The sequence below is a fragment of the Drosophila obscura genome, unplaced genomic scaffold (genome assembly GCF_018151105.1).
Source record: "Drosophila obscura isolate BZ-5 IFL unplaced genomic scaffold, ASM1815110v1 contig_200, whole genome shotgun sequence".
NCBI lineage: Eukaryota > Metazoa > Arthropoda > Insecta > Diptera > Drosophilidae > Drosophila > Drosophila obscura.
This window is the reverse complement of record NW_024542791.1, coordinates 6,597,843-6,618,793: the sequence shown is the minus strand read 5'-3', so window position 1 is coordinate 6,618,793 and position 20,951 is coordinate 6,597,843. Positions and strand designations below refer to the sequence as shown.

The 20,951-nt window shown below is 44.1% G+C and overlaps 5 protein-coding genes and 1 long non-coding RNA gene across 12 annotated transcripts in view; 3 read left to right on the top strand and 3 right to left on the bottom strand.

Annotated features, from left to right (window-relative positions):
* Nucleotides 1-815: 815 nt before the first annotated feature.
* Nucleotides 816-4,625, bottom strand: LOC111078632. Of its 2 annotated transcripts, XR_002608272.2 has the most exons (5): nucleotides 4,525-4,625; nucleotides 3,851-3,993; nucleotides 2,212-2,506; nucleotides 1,312-1,436; nucleotides 816-1,246 (listed from the first exon to the last, which is right to left on the bottom strand). It is a non-coding gene; the product is annotated as an uncharacterized LOC111078632 (long non-coding RNA). The 2 variants fall into 2 exon arrangements; XR_002608273.2 differs by lacking the exons at nucleotides 3,851-3,993; nucleotides 4,525-4,625 and adding an exon at nucleotides 2,578-2,687.
* A 1,650-nt stretch (nucleotides 4,626-6,275) lies between these two features.
* Nucleotides 6,276-9,022, top strand: LOC111078649. The gene has a single exon (XM_022373472.2). The coding sequence runs from the start codon at nucleotides 6,456-6,458 to the stop codon at nucleotides 8,385-8,387; it is 1,932 nt and encodes a 643-aa protein (XP_022229164.2). The 5' UTR covers nucleotides 6,276-6,455; the 3' UTR covers nucleotides 8,388-9,022.
* A 70-nt stretch (nucleotides 9,023-9,092) lies between these two features.
* On the top strand, nucleotides 9,093-12,008 carry LOC111078651 (phospholipase A1 member A). Of its 3 annotated transcripts, none has more exons than XM_041593755.1 (5): nucleotides 9,093-9,364; nucleotides 9,763-9,917; nucleotides 9,986-10,351; nucleotides 10,412-10,843; nucleotides 10,908-12,008. In XM_041593755.1, the coding sequence occupies exons 2-5, from the start codon at nucleotides 9,881-9,883 to the stop codon at nucleotides 11,513-11,515; spliced, it is 1,443 nt and encodes a 480-aa protein (XP_041449689.1). In that variant the 5' UTR covers nucleotides 9,093-9,364; nucleotides 9,763-9,880; the 3' UTR covers nucleotides 11,516-12,008. The 3 variants fall into 3 exon arrangements, with proteins under 3 accessions (XP_041449689.1, XP_041449690.1, XP_022229168.2); XM_041593756.1 differs by having other exon boundaries at nucleotides 9,667-9,917; XM_022373476.2 differs by lacking the exon at nucleotides 9,093-9,364 and having other exon boundaries at nucleotides 9,554-9,917.
* Nucleotides 11,544-16,863, bottom strand: LOC111078647 (aspartate--tRNA ligase, mitochondrial). 3 transcript variants are annotated; one of them, XM_022373469.2, is made up of 8 exons: nucleotides 16,618-16,863; nucleotides 16,237-16,378; nucleotides 15,965-16,163; nucleotides 15,401-15,898; nucleotides 15,155-15,333; nucleotides 14,995-15,084; nucleotides 13,463-14,926; nucleotides 11,546-13,406 (listed from the first exon to the last, which is right to left on the bottom strand). In XM_022373469.2, exons 3-8 carry the CDS (start codon nucleotides 16,158-16,160, stop codon nucleotides 12,525-12,527), a joined length of 3,309 nt encoding a protein of 1,102 aa, XP_022229161.1. In that variant the 5' UTR covers nucleotides 16,161-16,163; nucleotides 16,237-16,378; nucleotides 16,618-16,863; the 3' UTR covers nucleotides 11,546-12,524. The 3 variants fall into 3 exon arrangements, with proteins under 3 accessions (XP_022229159.1, XP_022229161.1, XP_022229162.1); XM_022373470.2 differs by having other exon boundaries at nucleotides 16,695-16,863; XM_022373467.2 differs by lacking the exon at nucleotides 16,618-16,863 and having other exon boundaries at nucleotides 11,544-13,406; nucleotides 16,237-16,453.
* An 87-nt stretch (nucleotides 16,864-16,950) lies between these two features.
* The window catches only part of LOC111077921 (diacylglycerol O-acyltransferase 1), a 10,825-nt gene continuing 6,824 nt past the window's right edge, over nucleotides 16,951-20,951 (bottom strand). For both annotated transcript variants that reach the window (XM_022372419.2, XM_022372420.2), the window contains exons 6-10: nucleotides 18,318-18,426; nucleotides 18,114-18,257; nucleotides 17,741-18,051; nucleotides 17,415-17,687; nucleotides 16,951-17,344 (exon numbers count right to left, since the gene is read on the bottom strand). In XM_022372419.2, the coding sequence (XP_022228111.1) occupies nucleotides 17,111-17,344; nucleotides 17,415-17,687; nucleotides 17,741-18,051; nucleotides 18,114-18,257; nucleotides 18,318-18,426 (1,071 nt within the window). In that variant the 3' untranslated portion in view covers nucleotides 16,951-17,110. The remainder of the gene's footprint in view (nucleotides 17,345-17,414; nucleotides 17,688-17,740; nucleotides 18,052-18,113; nucleotides 18,258-18,317; nucleotides 18,427-20,951) is intronic.
* Nucleotides 18,574-20,951, top strand: part of LOC111077920 (exportin-2) — a 3,717-nt gene continuing 1,339 nt past the window's right edge. Inside the window, exons 1-5 of the mRNA XM_022372418.2 lie at nucleotides 18,574-18,803; nucleotides 18,918-19,777; nucleotides 19,843-20,326; nucleotides 20,386-20,688; nucleotides 20,757-20,913. Coding sequence (XP_022228110.2) covers nucleotides 18,719-18,803; nucleotides 18,918-19,777; nucleotides 19,843-20,326; nucleotides 20,386-20,688; nucleotides 20,757-20,913 — 1,889 coding nt within the window. The 5' untranslated portion in view covers nucleotides 18,574-18,718. The remainder of the gene's footprint in view (nucleotides 18,804-18,917; nucleotides 19,778-19,842; nucleotides 20,327-20,385; nucleotides 20,689-20,756; nucleotides 20,914-20,951) is intronic.

Here is a 20,951-nt window from a genome sequence, read left to right as displayed (position 1 = left end):
CCACAATTATGATACAATGTGATATTACAATGGAAGCTGTCGATTATGGTGTTATGATATTTACTTTTCCGATTGCTAGAGAACCACTTGCGAAACTTGGTAATTGGCTATTGAATTACTAGGAGAAAGAGAACATTTGCTTCTCTTGATTATATGAAAGCTAACAGCTTCAATTTTAAATAAATATGTGTACAAAAATCCGATCCAGGCTTTTAAAGAAAAATTAAGTTTTTGTATTTAATGAACCGGAATCCCACCAGGATCAAGTTTATATACTGTTATGAAAGATATTGGCGAGACACGCCTCCAAGTGCTACATACACTTTACATGAAATATAAAATACTGCAGTATTTATAGCTACGCCCCTAAAATATGCTTTTTTTTTATTCGTTTTTGGAATGATACGTACATATGTATGTATGTATGTATGTTTATACATGTGTACATGTACTACGAAAGTAGATGGATGTCGTATGAATCTGAACAAAAATGTAGTGTGAATAAATAAATAATACAAATACATACAATCAAGCCAATTTCAATTTTTGTATAAAAAAACTACCAAATAAACTAACAGCTATCTGTGGATAGCTAGATGCATAGATAGATAGATTATAGCTTTAAGGCTATAGAAACCAAACTGTTACATAACAAATGGGACCATGGGACCGTAACATCTTATTTCCAATAGTTAAAAATAGTCGTAAGCAATTTAATTGCCAACGAATATTTCTCTTATACAGTTACACTCGATCTTGGAATCGATCGATTGCAATTCCATCTTTGGTCAATAATAATAAAACGTTCTCAAGGTTTTGTTTCTAGTTTTTTTATTCCTGCAGTAGGTTGCTGTTGTTGTTGCTTTTGTTGTTTTGTTGCATGTGCATATGTTATTCACAATAAATTAAAGCAATGTCAAGTAAAATGCAGTTATACATTATGTAAGTCTTACTAAATACGAATGCAAAATAAATTTGTGGCTTAGCAATGAAATAATAACCAAATTCTTGAATGTTCTTATTGATGGCTGTGGCTGTTGTTCTTGCTGCTGCTGCTGTTGTTGTCGATGGCATATACTGTACATCATGGTCTATAAATTGCAAATTAAGTCAATTTCATTGCGAAACGAAAAAGAAATCATAAAATAAAAATTTATGATTAGAACAAATGACGCCGTGGCCACCAGAGCCTTGGGGATGGATCGATCTTGCACCGCATCGAAGATGGAACAAATCTAGCGCAGCCCTAGAAAAATACACAAATCGATATACATAAGTACTATATAAGTGTGGCGAATTAATGGTACTTACCTCTCAGCATGGATGGACCATACATCATCATAACGCTAATGATAATGATGATGGCGAGCCCCCTGAGAACTGTGCTAAACTAATCGCGGGGCCTGTCATTTGGCAGCTGGTGGCTTTGACGTCATCTGCAATGCGAGAATTATTTTGTTTAATGCTATACATATGTATTTTGGGTATTCTATAAATGAATGATTGTTTTCAATTGAATACGGTTCAAGATTTAAATATATTTTCGCTTTTAGTTTCGCCTTTGATTTGTGTTTTGTTTGTTCAAGTGGTCGAATTGGCATAAACAATGGCCATAATCTCTTCAGGGTTTATTTTTAGTTCCACATAATTCATTGAGGGATTTGGTCATGGTTAAACTCTTTTCTGCATTTCTTTTGCGTTTTTTCTATGAACAAAGTTCGCGAAAAATTTAATATAAATTAATAATTATAATTTTCCACCTTCAGCGTATCATAAATTCTGATCATAAAAAATGTCTTTGAACATTTTTATGCTTCGGCCGCATCGGGGCAAGATTTGAATCACAAGATTGCGAAATAGAAAAGCGAAAAATTTGGAATATTCTGTGTGAAAACGATTTTTAATGTGTCTCAGGGGAAGAGAGACAGCGAGAGGCTGAGCGGGCAGGAAGGTGTTTAGTGGGCCATGTCGAAATGTTGTGGTTAAAAAATAGAACAAGAAAATCTATTTTTTCATTTTGGAAAATTATTATCGAGCTGCCACTGCCAAACGGCGGCTGCCAAGAAATTTTCAACGATTGCTTGAGGTTCTGTCAAGGTTTTCCTCTATGCTACAAAAATCTGTCCGTTGGCATTTCGAAAGATTTTTTATATGACTTGCGTGGGCGTAATTCAATTAATTAGTCGTGGTAATTACTAAGACGGGACTCACCTGGCTTAGGTTACTAGTAGAAATCCATTAAATGCTAACATCTTAAACGCGTAAGGTCCTAAAACTCCTCGTAGGCCACAAGCTGTTCATGATTTGGCTTGGAATTGAAATTCAACATGTAAGCTATCCTTGATTGATTGATGATTGATTGGGTTGATGGGTTGGGTTATTTAGAATGCGGCTTCGTAGAAGGCATAGAGCAGGAAGAGCAAGAAGGCCAGGATCAGGAAGGTGGTGAACAAACTTTTGGCTTCACTCATTTTGATAGGGCTGTTGTTTTTGTTGTTGGTGGTTGCTGATGATTACAATGGAAATAATGGAATTAATTGAGTCATAAAGTATTCCTTGTAGCACACAAAAACACACATTTTTTGGGGTATAGTTATTATTGGGGGGACTGCTCCAACCGTTCGTAGCTAATGGCACGCAATAACTGAGTCTCTGAATTTTCGGATCTGAATTCCGCTTCTCCACAAAATGTTGGCCAGCGCTTGGAATTATTGCTCTACCAGACACACTCACGGCCATAGATTTTATTATACATATATATTCGATAATATATATATATAAAACATATATTCAGATATTTTGATCATGGTTGTATGGGTGTCCAGTTGTTGCTCATATTTTCTTCGCTGCGGCACAAATATTTTCCACACTTATATATATACCACACACATCAGCATGGTATGTACATATGTATATATATATGTAGACTATGGTTTGGTATATGTTCAAGATATATATACTTGGATTCCATGGGATTTGACTTCATCTCTTGCTCTCTCTACCTCTCATTCAGCAATTATTCATTTACTGGATTGCACCTAGACAAATTTGCTTCTCTCTCAGAATCTGGATTTTGGACCTTGTCATTTGAAAACTTTTTTCAAATAATTTTAGTTTTTTTTTTTATATGGTTCATGGAGGCAGAAAATCGGTGGGAAGAGAGCTGAATTTTTTCCAGCAGCCTGTTTGTTTAATCAAGATACATATTTATTTACTTTCAACAACGGAATGGATTCGCTTTGTTTGCTGCCGCAATGTTGCCAAATATTGATGGAATCTTGAACATTCCCATTCCACATCAAACATCAGTCACGTAGCCCCCATTGAGTTGATGGCACAATTTTTGGTCTTAATGAGTTTTTTCAAGGATTGTTGATTGATTCTGATTTATTCGAAAGGGATTTAAATCGATTTTGTGCTAATTGGGTTTTCGTATATAGCTAATTTTTCGAAAAGAAAATAAATACCTGGAAATAATTGTATTGTTGTTTATCATTTGACGAATGATTTATAGAATTTTATAGAATTTTATATAATTATCATGGAAATAGAAGAGTTTGGGCGGGACTTTTGATCTACTTGATTGCTTTATAGTATAAAATGTTTTTAACTTATGGATCCCAAGAAAGGTTCAATTATTCCTGGAATGAGATCTATGCATAAAGTTTTTAGGTAAGATCCCTTAAACAATTCTTTACCGAAAGAGTCATAAGTTCAGAGAAGTTGTCCTAATTTCAGGTTTATAAAAAAATCCTACTCAAAATTCGAATTAAATATAAATCCTTGAGATATCAATATCTCAAAGAACAATTTCTTTCCCCTAGAACATACATTTGATCACAAGTCTTACCCCATATCGCTGCTCTAAGGACCTCCTAGTGGCCCTGCCAGTCTACAATACTGCATAGATGAGGTACAGGCAGAAGAGCAGGAAGGCCAGGATGCCGAAGGTGGTAAAGAGGTTCTTTGCTTCGCTCATATTGATTGGATTTGCTGAAAAGAGTTCCGGGAAAAAATATTGTTTTGAATATTAGTTTGGAATGAAGCCAGACAAAGGTTGAAAATATTTCAAGGAAAATATGTAAAAGTCTGTTTTTATACGGCGCGTGAGAATTTTAATTTGATAGAAACATTCAAAAGGCGGCCATAAATTCCGAAAAAAACACATATCATTTTGTTTTTTAAAATAAGCAAATCAAATAAAATTATATTATATTCTATATAAAAAAATGTTTATATAAAGAAGACAGATATCACAGCCATATGGAATATAAAAACTTGTAGTCTCTTCATATTTTTTTTTTATATCTTTTTGAGGTTTCTTTGCTTTATACAACATGTCTATATAGATGGGAATAATTCCAGTTTTATAGATTGGAACAGTTCCAACAAATAAAAGAATTGATAAAAATATTTATGAGCACGGCACACTTGAATTCCATTTTTGATTTTTGCTTTAATGACGGAGGAACTGCACATTGTAGATGAGGTCGCACAGATCACTTGAGTTTGCTCCTGGATTACCTTTTGGTTGCTTTTTGGGGGAGACACAATTTTTGTGCTATTAACTGATGAAAGCCTTTGGCTCAACTAAACCGAACCGTCCACGAATGGCACGCACTTGCCGTCCTCCCTGTGAAATAGATGAAATACTCAGCGAACTGCAAACATTTGCCATCCACTGACATACACACTCAAACAGACGATCTGACAAGTGGATATAGAATCACATATACCCGTAACTATATGGGTGTCTCTGTGTATATAGCGTAGCATTCTGTAGCATTGGCCAAAATGAGACGCCACTATGGTAGGGGGCAACAAGTGCAGACTTTTTGGAAAGTCGCAAAGACATAACATCGAAAATAAATAAAATAAATCTGCGGCGCACATTTTGACAGTTTTCGAGCAGCCGTTGGCCGGATCTGAAGCTCAACCACCACCAACACCACCAACAATAACAGTACGCTTATTATAAATAATACTCGTACACCCAAGACATCACTATATTGGTGTTCCATTTTCAGCCACACGAAAAAACAAACCTGAAACATTTTTCTCCCAACTAATTGACAGATGGACAGAAATTTTGGAATCTCCCGCAAGTGCAAAAGAACGGGGAACATGAATATTTGGTTTGAGATCTGTAAGGTTGTTGGGTCAGGGAAATACGTCAAGACAGAGGCAGTGGCGCATTCGAGAAGTGAAAGTATTCCTTGTAGACTGTAGATCTCTTTGTCTTTTCGATCATTCCTTGATTGATTCCAATTTTGACGTGCAGTCCTGCACCAATTCAACCATCAGCTTATAGAAATATATTTATACTTAAACAGCAACCAGCACTTTCATAAACAACACGTCGCAAATATCAGGTCCATGACTTCTAAAAAAAATACACACTTTCCGCAAAGCTGACACTTGTCATTAAGTCAATTTGAAAATGCACTGCGCAAATGGCGGAAAACAAACGAAACGATGTGACAAACATTATATATATTTTAGGGGTATATATTTTGGACTTATGTGCAAAAAAAAAGCAATGTACCTAATGACCAAAACAATTATGGAAAGGGGAGAAGCGAATGTTTACTTAGTTGAACTCGAACCCTGTTAAAATCAGAATAAAATATTTGACGATTGGAAAAAGCTTTTTAGATTTTTTTTTTTATTTCAAATAGATAAATGGATTGAAAATGCATTTACGAAAAATGTAGTTTATTTCTTTGAGTACATTCCATTTGATGTATTGTAAGTGAGAGTGTTTGCGTTTGTTGGAATTTAATGCAGCTGTGAACACATGGCGTATGCGTAATGTATGGTATAAATTCAGAAATTTAGTAATTTCATGCCTTTACGACAGAGTCTGACTGCGGAATGATTGTCTGGTTACAAGTAAATTTAAATGTTGCCCCACTTTGATAGATCGTATAATTATATAAAAAATCGAGCACTTAAAACGTTCTGAATAATTAGTAGCAAAACGAAAGATTGAGGATTTTACTACATATTTAACCATTCAATCAAAATAATAGAACGTGAATTTGGACTCTTTTACCATTTCTTTATATTTAATGGAATACTCGTTTTTGTTTTTTCCAGTAGAATAATTTCATTTTTCTTCCGTGAAGCATTCACATGCATACACATGTACATAAATACATACATATGTGTGTATAAATATCAGAGTTCATTTCGTCATCAACAGATGTAAGGCATGAACAGAATTGGAAAAATCTTTAAGGTCAAGGCGAGTGTACACTGGCACACTCCCCTATGAGGAACTGAGGCACTTGGAGAGCGGTGAGAACTTGGAGAACTCTGATAGAAGCTGAGCTCAATCCACAGCATTCGAGGCTTATCATTAAGGTCTCGGGGTCTCTCTCATTCTCTGGGAAAGACGAAATTTTTGCGCAGTTTTCGCGAAACCAAAGAAACGAGCGGACGATTAGAAAATAATGCGCTGGAAGCTACTGTTTACCTTGTGTTTAGTTATAGTCACTAAATCGGTGCTGGGAAGAAATGCCAAAGAGGCGGAAGCGGAGACAGAAACGGACATCGAGTCGGGGCAATTCTTTAGCCAACTCTACAAAAGCAATCTCCGGCAGTTGGTCCGAATGAAGAATGATTCAGCCGATCCCTGCGATGACTTCTATGCCCATGCCTGCGGGAACTTTGAGCAATCGCTGGTGGATGAGGATGAAGTGCCACCGTATCTGTACAACAAACAAGATCGGATGAGCTTTTTCCAGGCGCAGTATGGAAACTTCCAGACGTTGCCAGGTCGCTTGATCTCCCAACTGTACACGGAGTGTCGAGGTAGAGGGGAAAGCCATGTGCTGAGTGTGAGGCCCCAACTCTCGCACTGGGAGCGTCTGCTGGAGGAGATCTCATTCCTGAGAGCGCATGAAGAAGTGCTCTCAGCGTGGCCCTTCCTCCGACATCAGTGGGAACGCAGGCAGCTGAATGGGAGGCTCAATTGGATCGCTCTCTCCGCTCAGCTGGCGGCTCACGGGCTGCCAACACTCCTCCAAATCTACTTTGCCGCACAGACCATATATGTGAGTCCCATCCAGAATCTAGCTTGTCCCAGCCTGGAGGAGTTCCAGTCGAGCATGTCGGATCTCCTGGAGGGTCGCCATCGCAATGTGGGACACATAGTCGCCCACGAGATGCGAATCCTATGCCGTGGAATGAGAGGAGAACTTCCGCTAGTCCGGAGTCTTACAAGGAATGGCAGGACGACGCCTAGACCCGATCAGGAGCAGCTTCTACTCGATGATAATACCATGGAGTACTTTCAGCACTTTTTCGCCGCACTCAACTTCACTGAGGAGCAGCTGGAGATGGCTCGAAAGCTGCCTTTGGATGTGGAGAAGATCACGCAAGCCTGGCAGGTCCTTCGGCAAACGGAACCCCGCATCGTCTACAACTACGTGCTGTGGCAGGCCAAGGAGCAGCTCCTCTATGCGGATTGCTTCCACCTAGCCGAGGAGTTCGAGCGGCTACTGCACTCTGAATACTGGCAGTGGCATGTCCTTAGCCCCCAGATCGGCCGAGAGGTGGCACTGGCCTCCTATCAGCTGCACACCACGCGCTTCCAAAAGAGACGACGTTCGACTCTGTCTCGAAGGGATTGGTATGGCCATCTGCTCCCAGCCTCCGTGGAACGAAAGGAGCTCCAGGTGGCTCGGCTTCTGGAGTCGCATGCTCAGGCCTACCTCAATATTACCGAGCTAAACCATAACTACAGGGATCTGGGCTTCTCCAGCAATGCCTTTCATGGGAATCTTCTGCTCCTCAGACGAGCCCAACTTCGTCACAGCTTCACCTCGCCCTACATCGACGAAGAGGATGTCAATGGTCCTGCATACTTCCTGCGCCACTTTCTGCACTTTGTGCTGCTATCGCTCCAGCGACCCACCTATCACTACTATGCCACCCAGGGCCTGGAAGTGTGGCGCCAGTCGCATCTCCTACTGGACACCGATGGACGATACACCGCCCTGGACTGCCTGGAGCGACAGTCCCTACAGCACTACGATTCCCGTCTAGCACCCATCTACCGGCAGCTCAGCGCGGATGAGATTGGGGAGATCTTCCTGTTCTATCGCTCGTTTCAGGCCACCCTGCGGGACTATCACTTCTGGCTTCAGGGCGAGCGCTTCGCCTTCGCAGAGGCCTTTGTTCTGAAGTACTTTCATCTGGATCCGCAGCGGGTGCTCTTCTATGCGGTGGCACAGCAGCTGTGCAACCGGCAGGCGGAGATCTTTGCCGCCCAACTGAATCGGGTATACTTGAATATGCCCGAGTTCCAAGAGGCCTTCAAGTGTGGCCCGGATAAGCCCATGAATCCACCAGCCAGGTGTATGATCAGTATGTGTGATTAATGGCAGACACAATACTCGTATAATCTGAAAACATAAATAAACCGTGGCGAAAAATCAAAGTTAATCAAAGTTCCATCTATTTATGTATTATTTTAGAATGGTATGGACGCTCTCCAATACCAAATGTCAAATTTCTAAACAGCCTGAAGACTTGTAAATATATACATATGTATGTAAATATCCTATAAATAATTTAATGGAGCTGACGAAATTGCCAATCTCAGGCCCACATGTCGTTCATTTATGAGCACGGGTGGCAAATGTACATAAATACAAAAATCTGTCTATTAATTCGCATTTTGTTTGAAATTCCGTAGCGAAGATTATTGCTACATTCGTACATACATATGTACATATGTTTGTATATAGAAACGGATATAACATATATATATATATATACAGTATGGATTTGGTACGGAATTATCGTGGGTGTTCTAGACACACGTATCGGCCATTAATTGGAAAACCATGAGGAGCACTTCCACGGAGCAACTCACACACTTAAGGCCAGAAAAGAATGCTATAGATTTTGGATATAGCTATTTGGATATTCACCATAAATCACCTATGATGATGGCCACACACTCATAATTATTCGAGTATCTATTGAATGTGGTATACGTATAAAGAAAAACCCAACCAAAATGTTAATCTCATTCAGATTTGTTTTCATTGACCTGGGTCGGGAAAAGAATATCAAAACACAGTACATACCGAGTTATCTATGTGGGTTTCGGGCTGCGCGTCTGTGTCAATAATGGTATAAGATTCTGGTTAAGGCCATGCCCGATTACAATTCCTACTACTATAAGACATGAGATTCCTATAAATGCAAAAGACAGGCGAACATTCGCCTCTGTACGTGCGCCGTGATCTCTGGCGATGACAACAAAAAGTTTTCATTCAGTAAACGCATTCTGCTGACAATTGAAACCACAGACACGTAGGCGAGTGTGGAACGGATCGCAGTGTTGGTGGTGAGTGTAAGTGACTGTGTGGGCGATTCGTTGAGAGAGTGTTGTGCGAATGCATTTATGAGTTATGGAAGAAAAACATCATGTGCAAATAGGAAAAGCTTTCAAAATATGAATAGTGAATATTGGAATCTAGAGATCATAAAGTATCTCAATTAGATCTGAGCATTAAAAAGTAAAAACTCTGTTATATAAGCCGCGTGTTCAAATCATACCATAGATACATTGATAGTATCTAAGTCATTCGTTTGACTTCAAATTCTCTTTATGGTTTCACTTTTCCACCCGCAACTCTCACTTTACAGCCCGCACTCTCACTCATACCAATACAAATACCCATGGCCATGTCCACTCATTACAATTTGGCCAAAATCGTATTAACTTGGCCAGCCGGCCTTCAGTTTCTCCAACGTTTTCAGCCCAAGCGCTCCATGAAGCGCTGAAAGAAATTTTTGTTTTTAATCATTGGAAATATATCAAGGCGGAACTTAAAAGGGAATCAGTTTTACTAAGGATACGATGCATTATTTGTATCTATTGAGTGGACTGGCATTGGGTGAGTACTGATCAATGTGTGGACTGAAAATGCATGAAAAGAAATCCTCAAATATTTCTTATACCCAGTCAGCATTTGCCAGGCAGCTACAACCAGGAGTTTTGCAACCAGCAAGCCACTGCCCACCTTTGAAAATGATGGCACAACACCTGCACTGGCGACGCCTACGAGTGTCACGCCTTCTCCCACAAATAGAGACATTACTTTAGGTCCCTGCAAGTGGGCCGTGGGCCGCAGTTGTCCCGATCCGGATGTCAAGTATTATATCTACACGCGACACAATGCAATGGATAGACAATGCCTGCACATCGATGATAGCCTGGAGAAGTCCAATCTTACAGCCTCCTACTTCAATCCCAGGCATCCCACAAAGATCATCATCCATGGCTATAACTCCGATATGTTTCTACATCCCCTGCAGAAAATGAGAGATGGTGAGATTGTTGCTCTGTACATTCAAAATTCGTAAGTTATAAACTCCTGCCCAACCTTAGAATACCTCTCTAAATCGGACTACAATATTATCTATGTGGATTGGAGCGTCCTGTCGCCGGGTCCCTGCTACATCAGTGCAGTGCACAATACACGTCATGCAGGGACGTGCACGGCCCAGCTGGTGGAGCGTCTGGTGGAGACGGGCAATACGGACATCCATGTGATTGGGTTCTCTCTCGGGGCACAGCTTCCCAACTATATAGCGAGGAATCTAAGCTCGTTTGTGCTACCCAGAATAACGGGCTTGGACCCGGCAATGCCGCTGTTTATTACCTCGGGAAATGCGGATAAACTGGATCCGAGTGACGCCACATATGTGGATGTGTATCATACGAATGCCCTCGTGCAGGGAAAGCTGGAGAGATGTGGTCACGCCGACTTCTATATGAATGGTGGCATCATGCAGCCAGGCTGTAATGGACAGAAGATTAGTAAGTGACACAGAAACGGACACTAAACTTGAGGATTAACGTTGGTTGATCTCCCCTCCTGTAGATTCCTTTGCCTGCAGTCATCAGCGTGCTCCTACCTACTTCCTGGAGTCCATACGCTCAACCAAAGGATTCTGGGGCTGGGCATGCAGCGGATATATCTCTTACCTGCTCGGAATGTGTCCTCCCACGAATTTCCTGCTGGAGGCTGGTGACAACATTCGTTCCACCACTCGAGGAATGTTCATGATCGACACCAACGACAGTTCTCCCTATGCCCTGGGCAAGTGGACGGATCTGCCAACGCTGGGTGCCAAGCAGCCGCATATGCGTGCTCCTTCCAATCATTTAAGGGCGCCGCCCAACCAGAGTGTGGATCCTTTGCTGCAGCACATCGATCAGTTTGGCAAACTGGGCGCCAACTTCAACAACCTGGCCATGTCGCCCAGTGGCCGAGATCCCTATGAGCACTGGACCAGCTTTAGTCCGGAGAACAAGGAAATCGACAACGATGAATCCGTGGAGGAGCAGGATTTGGTCGAATTCATTGATCCAGACGATCGCCAGCTGTCCACACAATCTTCCCCAACCATGGACTGGTGGGATTATCGAAGGAATCTCACGTATGGCTTTATAGAAAATAATATATTTGCTCTGCCAAAGGTGAAGTAGCACCCGACCGGATCGGATTGAGCAGTTAAATCCCACCCTTGCCCCTACATTCCTTACTAATAATTAACGGATGAATTCTTCATTGTGAGGGTGATATCCAACAAATGCAAATACAGTGCGTTTCAAAACTATACGTACTAGGCGAAAATTGTAACTAAATTGCGGTTTAATCATGCAGCATTATGTATATTACGAATATAGACCTATGCTTCGTATTCCTGAGCCCTAGAACAGTACTGTTTTAATAAATAAATTAGTTAAATAAATGATACAGATTTTGTAAATATTATAAAAATACAATAATTGGTTAAAAACGTATAATTTAGAGCTAAATGTAGGTAGGTAAGTGGTACCATTCGGGGATTAATAGAGACGAGACCATCATCTATGGTGGCGGGCCTTAATTACATATTTTAGTTGAATACTTTAATTGACAATTTAAAAATTCCTAATTGCTGAATTGAAAAGTGATTTAGCTTGATGATTGATTGGATTGCTAAGCTTATAGTTGTGAAACGCAGTGTATGGGTTTAATCGTATAATTCAAGCATTGTATAATTTTAAACAATTCCGGAATACAATAGCAGTTTTGTATTAATTGTAAATTGTAATAAATTTTTAACGCCATATTAATTAGAAATGGACTTGAAGAATGTGGAGTGCCGGTTCGGAAATCGTATTTTCGGTGTATGGTATGTTCTAATCCTCTATTTTCTATGCAGGGATTGCAATTGGGGCAGGACAGGATGTATCTGAAGCTGTGCTATGTATACAATTACATGTACACTTACGAATAGAAAACATCCGATCTACCCCGTCCCACTTCCTGACTATGACGACGAAGACAAGCGTTGAATGCTATGATGATTGTTTTTCACTGCCCCTTTTCCTTCCCATTCCGTCTGTCCGACCGTTCGTACGTACCCGACTTCTGAGCTTACGTAAAATGCTTATCCGTACAATATTAATCGCCACTGACTGTTGCTGCTGCTGCTACTGAGGGTCAGCCCTATACCTTTTTTTTGATGACTCTTTTGGCACGCGTTGTCGGCGTTGCGGGGACTGGTGTTGCCGGCTGGGGTGGCGGGGATGGGGATTCAGGTGTTTCTGAGACTGAGACTGCGACTGGGACTGGTGCAGAGGACTCTGGCTCCTCGACTGGTTTTTCTGGTTGCGGCTCATCGATAGCCTCCACCTTAATGTCCACCTCCATTTCGGGCTGCTCAGTATCACTGTTGCCGGACATAGGCGATGGTGGGGCCCGCACTCGATCGGGATCATCATCCTCCTGATCGAGCGACGTGCTGTTTGTGCTGGCATCCTCTTCCTCCAGCACCGACAGGTGATAGAGCTTCATGTCCTCCTCGGAAATGGGCACGGGTGCGTTCGAGAGCGGATCCCGTCCATTCAGCGACTTGGGGAATGCAATCACATCGCGTATGGACCGCGCCCTGCACAATATGGCGATGAGCCTATCCAGGCCCAGTGCTATGCCACCATGCGGCGGACAGCCCGACTCTAAGGCACTCAGTAAATGTGACAAATGCTCGTGTGGTATCTTCAGGATCTGTTCCAATATAAACTGCTGCATGTCGCGGTCGTGGATGCGAATGGAGCCGCCGCCAACTTCTTGGCCATTGAGCACCAGATCGTACGCCTGCGAACGTATGTTCTCCAGGTTTTCGCAGCTGGTCGCAAAATTATCCAAATCATCGATGTGTGGCTGCGTGAACGGATGATGGACGCTCTCCAGCTGATTTGTTTCGCGATTCCGCTCGAACAGCGGAAAATCTATGACCCAAAGGAATCGGTAATCGTTGGGCTTCTTCATCTTGACATTCTCCACCAGAAAATCGTGATAATCCAGGCGAATGCGACCCAACAATGTGCGCTGTAAATCGAAAATTTTGTAGAGACTTAGGGGGGGCAGTCGTCCAAAAAACTTACAGTTTCCACTTTGGGTCCAATGCCCAGGAAGAGCAGATCATTCTCCTCGAGATCAAACTTTTCTGTAATTTCATTGGCCACCTGCTCGCCGAGCAGTTTGCCGAGACGATCCTGTACATCCGTGGCGGGGCCGAATTTGCGCACAAACAGTGTACCAGTAAAGTCTTTGCCGAGACCCTCGTAGTGCTTGCGGGCAGCTCCATTCCAGAAGGCTTCGCTCGCTCTCACCACAATGGCATAGGCGCCAAGACCGCCCTCATATTTGCCCTTGTACTCCTCGCTCTTGTCGATAATGTCGGAAACGTTGTTCAAAAGAAAGCCGAAGCGTGTGTCGGGCTTGTCGTTGCCGTATTTCTCCAGCGCCTCCTCGTAGGTGATGCGACGGAATGGGGTCTGCAGCTTGGGCAGGTGCTTGGGCCACGAATAGCGCAGGGTCTCCTCAATCAGCTGCATAATGCCATCGCGACTGGTGAACGACAGCTCTATATCCAGCTGCGTGAATTCCGGCTGACGGTCGGGACGCGTGGCCTCGTCACGGTAGCATCGCGCCACTTGGAAATACCGATCGATGCCGCCAGACATTAGCATTTGCTTGAACTGCTGCGGGCTCTGGACGAGCGAATAAAAGTGTCCGGCCTTGCGGGTGGGCACCACAAACTCCTGAGCTCCGCCGGGGGTGCGTCGGAACAGAGTGGGCGTCTCCACCTCGACGAAGCCCAAATAGTTGACGAGATATTCGCGCATCTTCATTATAACCGACGAGCGCAGGCGGAGATTGTGTTGCATGTCATTGAACCTCAAGTCCAGATAGCGATGCGTGAGGCGGAGTCGCTCTCCGGCTCGATTGAATTTACGTATCTCGAAGGGCAGGTTCTTCTTGGACGGATTCAGCACCAGCACCGTGTCCGCCTCCACTTCAACGTGTCCGGTGCTCATTTTGGGGTTAACAGTGGCCCCTGGCCGGGGTATCACCGTGCCCTCCACCCGCACAATCGACTCAATGGGCACCCCCGTCTCTGCATACTCCTCCAGACCCTTGGTCCTCGGCAGCAGCAGCACTTGCGTCTGGCCATAGGCATCGCGCAGTATGAAGAACTTGTTCATCCGCTGGAATTCCAGCCATCCGCAGATGACAACCTTTTCGTTGATCTCATTCGATGTCAGCTCCCCGCAATTGTGCGTGCGATCAGCAAACTTATTCGTATCGGCCACCTTAACGCGTTGCTCGGAATTGCTGCCATTGTTGGTGGACGACGTGGCCTCCGGTCCGCCATCTTCCTTGGGTTCACCATTGTTGCTGTCCGCATGGGAGGAGCCGCAAGCGGCGGCCTCTTCAGCCTCGAGATCATCAATGGACATCTTCTGTTGCTTCTCTTTGATTTTGATTGGGCCATCGTATGGGTCGTCGGGATTCAAAATCTTAACGCTCGCCACACTGACCTCCACCTCGCCAGTGTCGTATTTCTGAAAGATATATGCGATTAATGATACACAACAATCCTTTATAGACAATAATCGGGTCAAAAACTCACCAAATTAATATTGGCTTTGGGTCTGCCCAGCACTTTTCCCACTACTTGGAGCACAGTTTGGTCGGGCGTGGACATAAAGGTGTCTATGAGCTGTTAATTAAGATACGAGACATTTAATAATATAATATAATATATATATATGCTCACAAAACCGACTCACCGACTGATCTTCAATCATTAACTGCGTTTGGCCATAGCCATCCTTGAGCTGTAGGAATTTGTTGTTTTTCGTGGATGGTATCCAGCCCACCAGAGTAACCGTCTTTCCCACATCATCGCGCCTCAGATCGTTGCACGTTAGATCGCGATTCTCAAAGTATTTCAGAATGTTTTCGTTCCCTGTTGAATCGGTCATTTAAATTAGTAAGAAGTCTACTCTCTAACTACTCTCTCTTCCGAGACTCACTTGCAATCTTGTACTCGGTGCTGGTGATGCCCTGCGTGCTCTGCTGTTGCACCATGGTGCTGTAGCTACGCTTATCGCCCGCTCGCTTCGTGCCGCTCGCCGGGAAATGTATGTTGAGGATATCTTGGACCTCAACCTCTATTTCGCCCGTTGGCATCGTTTGATTGCAGGAATTGTGCGGCCTCCTCATCACTTGTCCCACAATCGTGAGCGTTGTATTCTCTGGCATGTTATTCATGCGTCGCGCCACCCTCGGATGCTTGTCCTCGAGCACAACCAGCTGGCAGGCGCCACCATTGCGATCCCTAAGCTCAGCGAAGCGATTCACCCGCTTCTTGATCAGCCTACCCGACAGCTCCACGAACATGCCGCAATGATGATTCCGCAGCTCGCCACAACTCTGCCGCATGGGCTGCGGGGGCTGCGAGTTCATGTTGATATTGCTGGCCATGGCGCTCATCAGCTGCATCATGTCGTTGTAGGAAACGTTGGGGCCCACTGCAGCAGAAAGGTACGGAAAATATATATTGGGCAACCTTTTTGTTCTGGCTTCTTGGCACTTACTGTTGAAGGGATTGGGCCCTGGGCCAAAGTTGTCGTTGTAGCCGCCACCGTTTCCGCCTCCATTGCCACCGCCGCCTCGATAATTGTCGAAATCATTATAGCCACCGCCGCCATAGCCAGGTCCACCTGGTGGACCACCGGGTCCGCCGCCATAGCGCCCGCCGCCTCCTCCGCCGCCACGATACCGACCACTCATTATCTGCTTGGGAATATAACTCATGGTGAACTATTTCTAGCACTAAACGAGATCCAGGCACACACGGTACACTTACGTGACTACAATCAGCCGGCTCTTCCGCTAGCGCTAATGAAAATGAGGAGTTCTGGTGCCGCCTTAAATTTCCGCTGCTCGCAGACGCACGGTGCACGAGTGCTGCTTGTAGTTGCAGTCTCTGGTGACTACGCCAAATCGTCCTGGAAATTGATAACATTTTGTTAAACAAATCGCGTTTCTCATTTAATTATTATGGCCGCATGCAAGCGCTGATGTAAAAAATTTTCAGACCCAGCGCGAGACACACACACACAACACAGCACATACACTGGCAATTGGACAAACACACACACACACGCAATATCTATGTGTGCGCGACTGTGTGCCGGGCGTCGCGAAAATGCCGACGAAAAACATGCCAAACTAGTCGAGAACGTACCGTAGCAGGTGAAGCGATAGCAGGGCCACAATCGCACTTTTGTAAACTAAATAAATAACACCAGAATAATAACGCACCTAAACGGTAGATTACGCTGATATTGAATTTTTACGAAAAAATGGTTGTTTTGGCTTGGTTTCAGAACTACGCCTAGCGATGGCCAACACACAGATGCCTGGGCCGCCTATCGATACTCATGGTATCGATACCACTACTAAATTGAAAACGGCGGGTTCGTATTGACATTTATATAATTTAGTTATTTTTAATAAAAAACTGAATTTAAAATTTGATTATTTATTTACATGACACTTAAATTCATTAACAAATGCATTTAATAACAATCTATATGTTTTAATCAGTACTATATGCATGTGCAAAAAGAATACAAAATAGATTTTGTATGGTGGCAATCGCGTTTGGGCTTATAAATTACAAAAAAGTACACGGACCAGTGCTGATGTTCCATCCCGCAGAAAGTGTCTTTTAAAATCTAACTCTCGTATTCGGTGCCGTTGAGTGAATTCTGGTAATGCGTGACCACGTAGTCGTGATAGTACATCATAATACACAGCGGCTGACCCAGAATAATGGATGCCCAAACAATGATATTGCCCATGCGTGGGCCCAGGCGGCGCTCGACGTATTTGGACACTGCTGAGAGTGGAATCTGTCCCATCATGCCCATAAAGGCCCAGATTTTGTATGTTTGTAGTGGAACAGAGACCTAGAGGACCGAACAGAAACAAAATTATAAATTTTGATCGGTATGATCACTTTTTTTTCCCAGATCTTACCAAGTACTCATGGAAGAAGGCACTGAACAGGAACACTATGGTCGAAGCCTGACGCGACGAATAGCCCATTTGGACGACCGGAATGTAGAGATGACGCACACACCACCTATGCACCGGCATGTTCCATGTTCGCCAGAAGGTGTCAATGTTGTTGGCATTCCACCAATCACAGTAAAAGTTACGATCTGCAAAATTCAGGAGCTCACCCACAGCATTCAGGAAGGAGTGGAACATCAGATAAAAGAAGCACAGCCAGACCAAGTGATTGGGAAGCTAAAGAATACAGTTTAGAAATCATAAATACTGCCGCCAATCACCACACTAACCGCCAGTTTGAGGAGACGCTCTGTGGCCAGCACCACATCCATATTTGAAAATGGTATCAGGGAGTTGCGCACCGAGGGAATGATCCATTGCTGGAACAAGGCCATCACCACATGAACTCCAATCATGACCTCCAAGAGGCGCTTCAAAAGGAAACGCTTGCGGACTCGACTTGTGCGAGGGAAGTTCAGTTCATAGCACAAAGTGGGAGCGCACAGAAAGTATAGCAGATCCCTGTAGCTTAGATTATCGGGATATTGCACCAACTTGGAAATGGCTTCATCCTCATCTCCACTATCCAAATGACCGTTTTCTAAAGAAAACACAACCAAATAAATATGATTTATGACATTATTTTTGTTGACCTAAACTTACTGAGTTCCGCTAGCGAGATGCTGGGCCTCCGCTCTCGGGGATTCTTCTGGTAGTAGGTCTGTCGGCACCACATATTGGTCTGCACATAGCTCCATATCTTCAGGAACAGAATCGAGTAAAAGAAGCACACGGTTGAGGCGCCCACTGTGAAGGGCGAAATTAAAAATAATCATTTGCTCGAATGAATGCATATTTGGTACTCACTTAAACTGAATGCATGTCCTTTCAGGTGTATAATGACCACGGGCAAACATACCAGCACAATTATGTTTACTATCTGAATGAAGATGCCAAGTCCTTCGGCAATAATTTCCTAAAAATATAAATAAAATATTGCACATTAAATATTGGCGGGGTAACGACTTATCTCCACCATATTCCTCACTGAATATTGCCACTACCTATCGTTTAAGTCACTGTCATCTCTAGATGCGCTATTACGATGGCAGTAGTCGATAGTTCGCAATAGGTTCCATCACTGGTCACACTTGCAAAAAGACCATTAATTTCTCGATTTCATTTTATGTTGTAAAATTGATTGAATAGCACGCAAACCGGTGGTATCCATTAGATTAAACAAAGGCTAGCAAACAACTAAAAGCAAAATGGAAGTAACCGATGCGAACTTGCAACTTCTGGCCGGTTATTTGCAGCAGACGCTCAGCGCCGATCCCAATGTACGCCGGCCGGGTAAGTGTATGGGAATCTGCGACTTGTGGTGTGCGCGGGAAACCCTGTAGGCGACGCCTCGAATTATTGCGAATCTGGAATATGGTCGGTAATTCTATGTTGTTTATATTGCAGCGGAGAAGCTGCTTGAGTCCACCGAACTGCAGCAAAACTATCCTGTGCTGCTGCTGAATCTCATCGACAAGTCGCAAATGGACATGACAACGCGTATAGCCGGCGCCATTGCATTCAAGAACTATGTAAAGCGGAATTGGGCAGCGCATGAGGACACCGATGGGCCCGATCGCATCCACGAAAGCGATCGCAACACCATCAAGTCTCTGATTGTCACTCTTATGCTGCACTCCCCCGTGGCACTGCAGAAGCAGCTGAGCGACGCCGTGAGCATAATTGGCAAGCATGATTTCCCGAAAAAATGGCCGCAAATGATCGACGAGATGGTGCAAAGGTTCGCCTCGGGAGATTTCAATGTGATTAATGGCGTCCTACAAACGGCGCATTCGCTGTTCAAGCGCTATCGCTTCGAGTTCAAATCGCAGGCCCTGTGGGAGGAGATCAAGTTCGTGCTGGACCGCATGGCCCAGCCGCTCACAGACCTCCTGCAGGCCACCATGCAGCTGACCAAAGTGCACGAGAACAACATGGAGGCCTTGAAGGTCATCTACGGGTCATTGGTGCTGGTCAATAAGGTGTTCTTCTCGCTCAACTCGCAGGATCTGCCCGAGTTCTTTGAGGACAACATGAACACCTGGATGGGTGCATTCATCCAGCAGCTGGCTGTCAATGTCCCAGCGCTGAGCAGGGAAGATGACGATGATCCCGGTGTGCTGGAGTTTCTGCGCTCGCAGGTCTGCGAGAATATCTGTCTGTATGCGAAGAAGTACGACGAGGAATTTAAGCCGTTCATGGAGCAATTCGTGACCGCAGTCTGGGAATTGCTGGTCAAAACCAGCCTCAACACTAAAAACGATTCGGTAAGATTTTCCAGATTCTAAAAAGCCCTCCAAATATGCTTGATTACTGGATATTCCATTTGCAGCTGGTGTCGAATGCCTTGCAATTCATCACCGTGGTTGCTGAGCGGAAGAACTATCAGGGCATTTTCGAAAACCCAGAGATTCTGGCCCGCATTTGCGAGAAAGTTGTCATTCCCAATCTGGACATTCGGCCCTCCGATGAGGAACTGTTCGAAGACAGCCCCGACGAGTATATTCGTCGGGATATTGAGGGCTCTGATGTCGATACGCGCCGTCGTGCTGCCTGTGACCTCGTGAAGACCTTGTCTCTCAACTATGAGCAAAAGATCTTTGGCATTTTTAGTCAATATCTGGAGATATTGCTGGCCAAGTACAAGGAGAATCCGGCGACCAATTGGCGTTCAAAGGACACTGCTATCTATCTGGTCACCTCGTGGGCATCGCGAGGTGGAACTAAGAAGCATGGCATCACGCAGACCTCGGAGTTGGTGCCGCTGCCGGAATTCTGTGCCACGCAGATCATACCAGAGCTAGAGAGACCCAATGGTAATGAAATACAAAGGTTGTAATATTGTTTTTGGTCTAATTTATGCCCCCATTTCCAGTCAATGAGATACCCGTGCTAAAAGCAGCCGCCATCAAGTATATCATGGTCTTCCGCAGCATTCTGGGTCCCCAAGTGCTGGCCAACTGCCTGCCGCAGCTCATTCGCCATCTGCCAGCCGAAAGCATTGTGGTTCACAGCTATGCCGCCTGTTCCGTGGAGAAGATCCTGGCCATGCGCGATGCCGGCAATGCGATTGTGTTTGGACCACAGGTACTGGCACCACACGTCAATTCGCTGATTAGCGGACTCTTTGCCACGCTCGCAATGCCGGGAGCGACAGAGAATGAGTTTGTGATGAGGGGTGAGTGTTCTTGGAGCCGTATATATTTTTGGCTTCGGTGAATATCCAATAATTGTTTTTCTTTGCAGCGATCATGCGAAGCTTCTTTGTGTTGCAGGGAGCTTCCATGCCCTTTATGGGAGTGGCCCTGCCACGTCTCACTGAGATCCTAACCCAGGTGGCCAAGAATCCATCGCGACCACATTTTAATCATTATCTCTTCGAAACGCTGGCACTATCTATAAAGTGAGTATTGCCTTGCTCTCTCTTCTTTCTTTTCGGAT

Excerpts from the sequence above, each read along its gene's own strand:
- LOC111078649 (XM_022373472.2), top strand. The coding sequence starts at position 6,456 with ATGCGCTGGAAGCTACTGTTTACCTTGTGTTTAGTTATAGTCACTAAA.
- LOC111078651 (XM_041593755.1), top strand. The coding sequence starts at position 9,881 with ATGCATTATTTGTATCTATTGAGTGGACTGGCATTGG. Across the intron at positions 10,352-10,411 it reads CCTGCAGAAAATGAGAGATG|AATACCTCTCTAAATCGGAC; the intron begins GTGAGATTGTTG and ends GCCCAACCTTAG. Across the intron at positions 10,844-10,907 it reads CTGTAATGGACAGAAGATTA|ATTCCTTTGCCTGCAGTCAT; the intron begins GTAAGTGACACA and ends CCCCTCCTGTAG.
- LOC111078647 (XM_022373467.2), bottom strand. The coding sequence starts at position 16,395 with ATGTTATCAATTTCCAGGACGATTTGGCGTAGTCACCAGAGACTGCAA. Across the intron at positions 16,164-16,236 it reads AGCCGGCTGATTGTAGTCAC|ATAATGAGTGGTCGGTATCG; the intron begins GTAAGTGTACCG and ends ATTCCCAAGCAG. Across the intron at positions 15,899-15,964 it reads AGGGCCCAATCCCTTCAACA|TGGGCCCCAACGTTTCCTAC; the intron begins GTAAGTGCCAAG and ends TTTCTGCTGCAG.